Source organism: Nicotiana tomentosiformis, chromosome 3, assembly GCF_000390325.3.
Source record: "Nicotiana tomentosiformis chromosome 3, ASM39032v3, whole genome shotgun sequence".
Taxonomy (NCBI): Eukaryota; Viridiplantae; Streptophyta; class Magnoliopsida; order Solanales; family Solanaceae; genus Nicotiana; species Nicotiana tomentosiformis.
In genome coordinates this window covers 53,374,719-53,381,370 of record NC_090814.1, presented here as the reverse complement: position 1 = coordinate 53,381,370, position 6,652 = coordinate 53,374,719, and the positions used below count along the sequence as shown (strand labels likewise).

The 6,652-nt window shown below is 37.0% G+C and overlaps 1 protein-coding gene across 1 annotated transcript; it reads left to right on the top strand.

Annotated features, from left to right (window-relative positions):
* Positions 1-4,612, top strand: LOC104105470 (malate dehydrogenase [NADP], chloroplastic). Its single transcript, XM_009613785.4, has 14 exons — positions 1-299; positions 388-475; positions 1,155-1,241; positions 1,619-1,703; positions 2,079-2,260; positions 2,354-2,424; positions 2,506-2,596; positions 2,680-2,754; positions 2,837-2,938; positions 3,011-3,133; positions 3,609-3,677; positions 3,762-3,830; positions 4,041-4,094; positions 4,178-4,612. The coding sequence occupies exons 1-14, from the start codon at positions 127-129 to the stop codon at positions 4,229-4,231; spliced, it is 1,323 nt and encodes a 440-aa protein (XP_009612080.1). The 5' UTR covers positions 1-126; the 3' UTR covers positions 4,232-4,612.
* The last annotated feature ends 2,040 nt before the right edge of the window (positions 4,613-6,652 follow it).

Genomic DNA, 6,652 nt, shown 5'->3' with positions numbered 1-6,652 from the left:
CTGCTGTCATTCTCTTCCCCCCTTCCCTATTTTCTCCCTCCAAAATCAGAAGCTTTTTCCTTTGTACTGTGTTTCCTCTCTCCATCAAAATTATACTCAATATTTACTAGTCTTCTCTCAGTTGCCATGGCAGTGGCAGAATTTACTCCCTCTTCTTCATCTATAATAAAAAAGACTAGTCTTTACTCTTCCCAACTTTCCTATGTATCAACTCATCAGATTTCTTATAAGCGTCGGTTCAGTCTTAGGCCTCTCCAAAGAACCCACTATGCTAATATATGCTGCTCTGTTACTTCTAAGTATGTTAAATTTGTTCACTTTCAGCACATGTTTGATAGTTTTGTAATTGTTTTTTAAACATGTTTCTTTGCTGATTTAATGTCCCAGTGAAGTTCAAGCACCAGTGGTGACTAATGACCTAAAGAAGAAACCTGAATGCTTTGGTGTTTTCTGTCTCACTTATGATCTCAAAGCTGTAAGCTCTAATTTCTTGATTTTGTCATTAAACAACAGAAAACTATATATGGGTTACCAAGTATTTCCGTGTTTTAGCCTTGCTTTAGCTCAGCTGTAAAATTCCAAAGTATTTCAGTCTGTTGGGCTGCTGCATTCTGTTTTCCATTTAGGGATTTGAAGCATCATTTTGTTTTCTAGACATAGCTGTAAGCACTAAGTGGTCATTGTTAGTTTGCTACTCTTGCTCATTGAGATGATTTGGTTTGTACTTGTTCAAGAATTTAGAATTGGTAAAAGCTTTTATAAATGAGGGCTTTTTTCTTGCCCCCAATTTGACCAAAAGATAGTTTTTTTAAATAATATTAGTGTCCATGCCAGCTTACATGCACCTCGACTTTTCTAGTACAGATATAGCACAAGGATTTGAAGTCCATTCGTTGTACTCCAAAAAACAACATAAGGTTTTGCTGGCTTATTATCTTTTGCTAGACTTTCTTAATGAAAGCAGAAGGAAAGACACAATGTACACCTTTTGTATGCTGGATTAGTAATTGGTGATCATGCATACTCAAACTCAAGCCAACTCTTTCTGAAAGTTATCTTCAGTTTACAATGCAATGTTATAGTTGAATAGTCAAACAACATCTATCTTTGTCCTAGAGTTAGTATTGAATTTTAAGCATACTATTTGTCAACAGGAAGAAGAGACAAGTTGTTGGAAGAAGTTGATAAATGTCAGTGTTTCAGGTGCTGCCGGGATGATTGCTAATCATCTTCTTTTTAAAGTAAGAAGCACTTTCCCTATTAATTTTAGTAAATGCTAGAGATAGGTTCCTTGCATTCTTTAGTTGCAGAATCTCATCCACTATCTAAACCCGGTTCGCACCATGTAGACAATCTTTCATTTGAATAAGTTTCTTGGCAAGAATTTTTGGTGGACGGAATCTTATCTAATAAGTACTGTTTTTTTTTTAAATGGCTCAAGTAGATTGGATGCACTGCTAGTTCATCTAATAATGCACTTAAAGTATGAATTAACTGCTTGGACGTATCTATCTAGCATCATCATGTTTGTTCTTATCAACCAGTATGAAAATTTCAAAAGATTTTTAATCAGTCAATAAAACCTGGGAAAGTACATAATTGGTTTCAATTTGTCCAGCTTGCAGCAGGTGAAGTTTTTGGGCCTGATCAGCCAATCGCATTAAAATTATTGGGGTCCGAGCGGTCAATCCAAGCCCTTGAAGGTAGGTATTTTCCCTATCCTATAAGCATCTAAATTTGTGGAGGATCTTTCACGGACTAAAATATGTTTTTTCTTCTTTTCTCCTCTTTCTTTCTTTCTTGTTTTTAGGGTATGTTTGTGGCTTAACTGGATAAACTAATCTTATCTGTCCTTATGATTTAAGCACTAACAAACTTGTCCAACATTATAGAATATAACGTGCTTGTTGTTTGCCGTTGAATTAGAAATGTTTACATTCTTATTTACAGCATTTCCCAACTTTCAGCTGTTTGCTCATTCTATGATATTCGTTATCACTAACTGCAGGACAACGATGGAATTCCTACTTTTGTTGATGAATTTCTGGTTTAATTAACACTTAGATGTCACGATGCAGGAGTTGCTATGGAGCTAGAAGACTCCTTGTATCCTTTGCTTAGGGAGGTCAGCATAGGCATAGATCCTTATGAGGTGTTCCAGGATGCTGAATGGGCACTTCTCATTGGAGCAAAGCCCCGAGGCCCCGGAATGGAACGAGCTGACTTATTGGATATAAATGGCCAAATCTTTGCTGAGCAGGTATATTCTTCTAGTTGTTCTGGGAGTTTCTGTTTTGAAAGGAAGACAGATAGTATAAGTCATTGAATCAAGCTTTTCATATAATCATTACAGGGAAAAGCTCTCAATGCTGTTGCATCTCGTAATGTCAAAGTGATAGTGGTGGGAAACCCTTGTAATACCAAGTAATATACTATTTCACTTGATAACAAGTCTTCTTTCTATACCACTCTGTTCGCTGCTAATATCTCTCTATTCCTCTCTAGTGCATTGATTTGCTTGAAAAATGCTCCAGACATACCTGCAAAGAATTTTCATGCATTGACAAGATTAGATGAAAATAGAGCAAAATGCCAGGTAAGCCACCTCATTAAACATCATATAGTTTCTTTGCCATGGTGAATACAAAACGTTTAACTTACGACTCTCATGGTTTGCAGCTTGCTCTGAAAGCTGGAGTCTTCTATGACAAAGTATCTAATGTGACCATCTGGGGAAACCACTCAACCACTCAGGTTTCTGATAAGATTCTCTCATCCAATGGTATTTTCAATTGCTTTACTATTCCTGCTGTAACAGTCAGTTTCTTGCTATCAGGTTCCAGACTATTTAAATGCAAAAATTAATGGTTTTCCGGTCAAAGAGGTCATTAGAGACACTAAATGGTTGGAGGAAGAGTTCACCGAGAAGGTTCAAAAGGTGTGTCGATTTGGCTTTGCCTTTCTTCTGTTTTTGTCAAAAGAGTCTCTAATGCTTAGCGTTGATCTCCAGAGAGGTGGTGTACTTATTCAGAAATGGGGAAGATCTTCAGCTGCATCGACTGCTGTATCAGTTGTTGATGCAATAAGGTCTCTCGTGACTCCTACGCCCGAAGGCGATTGGTTCTCCACTGGCGTAAGTTCATGAATTCTTCATTATAAGAGAATCGAGTTGTCTATTAGTGACTTCAAAGAGCTATTATGGGGAAAGGCGCATACTGAACATTAATGTCTTCCCCTTCCCCCGCCCCCACCCTCGGCTTCAGAAAGTACTGGAACATCACTAGAAGGTGGTTGAGTTTCACTTTGGTCATTTTTTATTTCCAAATAGAAATATCAACTATTGGACGTACCAGCAGATGTGCCTTAAGCAGTGGGAATAGTGAGTGCTGAGGCACTTCATCCCCACACACTAGAAATCCTGATTTAATGGGAATAATTAGCTGAAATGGAAGCCAAGCTTTTATTAAGATAAACTTATAAATATGTTTAATGCAACCATATCTTCTGTCATGTGTGATATAACTAGTTTTATGGTTCTTTATTGTCGGGTTAGATGGTATATAATTGTCATTTATGAGCTCTTGTGTGATTCGGATCTGATAATGCAGGTGTACACCGATGGAAATCCTTATGGGATAGCAGAGGGTATAGTTTTCAGCATGCCATGCAGATCAAAAGTTGGTTATTTCCTTAAGTTCCCAATTTACCTGCTTAACCTCTTTCGTTGCAAATCTAATATAGTAATATTCTTCTGCTTGCAGGGTGATGGTGACTATGAACTTGTCAAGGATGTAATTATTGATGACTACCTGCGAAGCCGAATAAAGAAGGTTATCTCCCTTTCTCTTTGATTGTGGAACATCTTTTTTTTTTCTTTCGCAAAAAAGAATATGTCACTTGATGGCAAATTAGTAGATCAGATTGGCAGGAGCATGTTTAACATATAAAGCCAAAAAGCTCCAACTCAAGATGCTAATTTCTGTTCACATAAACATTCATGAAGAAGTTAATTAATCTGGTGTTTGTCTATGGTTTTGCAGTCAGAAGACGAGTTGCTTGCTGAGAAGAGATGTGTCGCGCATCTTACAGGGGAGGTGAGGTTTTGTTTTACTTTGTTTGTTATTCTCCTCGATCTCCTCAAGGACGGTGAGACTGAATCTATATTTTCTCTCTTTAGGGTATTGCTGTCTGTGATCTACCAGGGGATACAATGCTCCCCGGAGAAATGTGAATCCCCAGAGCCAGGTTATCAACAGATTTTGACCTGTCTGTCTGTTTTGCAAAACGGGCTTAGATTCTGTGGATACAAAGCTAAAGGAAAATGTAATTTGTATGCAAATGATCTTTGTAAGTAGAACAGATTTGATTGCAGTCGGGAAATTATGTCTGAGGAGAGAATTGCCAAGGGAATCCGAAGAGCTACTGTTGTTAGAATTTATCGTGCTTTTGAGATTGTAGATTTGGCATCCTCACTTGAGCAGAAAATAAATGAAGCTTTTTAGGAATTACAGTTTCCTTTTTCTGTTTTGCCGGGAAACTTTGTATTCTTTCCACGTATTAAGATCAACTGAAAGACTTGTGAGCATATAGTATTAGAATTATTAAAGTGAAATTGATTGGTTATAGTATTAGATTCTTTCAGCGTATCACTCAAAGTCTCAAACCATCACACACAAGGAAAAATAATTATGAGTCTCTCCCAAAGCTTTGTTTCGATACGTGTGTTGCACGTGTATACCGAGTTCTGTAGTATATAATTTGTAAAATAATTATTAATAAGTTTTTAGTAAATATTTATACATGAAAGAATAAATATAAGTTTATGTAAATAATCAATATGAATTATTGTGTGATGACGTATTTGTTAAGGTCAAAATAATGGATATGTTTGATCCTACAAAAATAAACAATTAAAGTTTAATACTATATAAGTAATTTTTTACTCATTTTAATTTTAAGAGCTTCAAATCTTAGTTCCGCCTCTATTGGTATATGTTACTTTTACCCATTTCAATTGTGTTTTGTCATGACCATCTTAATTCTTATTGTGAATATTGATATCTCTTGAAAATACACCGTAAAATTGACGATGTGAGAACATATGTAGCGGTAGATACAATTTAACATTGAGGATTATTTGGCTATGTGTTTTATTTATTGTCATTGCCGAACATAAATATATAATTTTTTGGACGAATTTAAAATGATGTCCTTCATCTTCAAGGGGAGAAAGTTAAATTATTGTGATAAAAACATGTTTGGTAGCGGATTGACCCATTATAGTTTCTGCATATATGGCATTGCTGTTAAATCCTTTACATGTCATTCTTGTACAATTGCATAAGTATCACGATCCAAAATCACATGTGTCGTGATGACGCCTATCACGATACTAGGCAAGCCGACAACTCACAAATACAGGCATATTTAATTTAAACATACTGAAATAGGCTTAAGTAAATAAAATCTCATAATAACTGGAAGAAAAACACCGCAACTCAATACAGAATTTCCAAAATTAGGGTGTCACTAAGTACATGAGCATCTATACAATAACAAGGTCTGATTGCTGAAACACTGTCTAGAAAAGTAGAACAGTATGAATAAAACTCGTCAAAATCAATAAAAAGGCAATCATAGACCAAGATCCAAACGGATCAATCTTGTTGGGAGGTACTTCCCAAGGAAAGGAAAAGGTTACTTCCGGATCAGGAATAATAAATAAAATGGAAACAAGATAAAATCTTATATCAAAACTAAAAGAAAAATGAGAGTCCAGGTCTGCGGACGCCAAGGCAGCTACCTCAATAGTCTCCGAACTGAAGAAGCTCCAACACTAGCAACCTCCGTGCCCGGAAGTACCTGGATCTGCACACGAAGTATAAAGTGTAGTATGGGTACAAGCGACCAATGTACTCAATAAGTAACAAGACTAACCTTTGGGCTGAAAGTAGTGACGAGCTCAACCAATACAGTCCAAATACAGAGTTTAACTGTACAGAAATGACAGGAATTATGACAATAATATCTCAGTGAAACTCATAATATGTTGGTACACAGTACATGAATGTAGGCATGTTTCCAGGTTTAACATTTAAGCTCAATACAAATAAAAGATGCCAAGTATGGCTGATATGAGGAATTTTACATTTTTATCTCTACATGCCAATGTGCATATCATATGCGATGCAACACAATGAAAACCTCACGTACTCATACTCTCAGAGTACTTAATCTGACTGTCTCAATTATCGCTCATCACACTCATTCACTCAGCACTGTACGGTGCCTGCGCTCACTCCTGGTATGTCAGACTCCGGAGGGGCGGATCCTGCCCAAGAGCTAATAATAAGCCAATATGGCCTGCTGCGTCATGCAGCCAGATCCCATAATAATAAAGCCTAAAAGGCATGCTGCGGCATGCGGCCCGATCCATATATGAAGTCATAAGGCCTGCTGCGGCGTACAGTCCGATCCACCAATCTCACTCACAACACGGCTCTCACGCCCCAACTCAGTCATCAATCTCTCTAGTCTCCCGGGCTCACAAATCTCATGCAAATCAGCCCAAACAATGATATTTAACACAACAATAAATAGTAATAGAGACTAAGATATGATATACAAACGATGGATATGACTGAGTATAAAA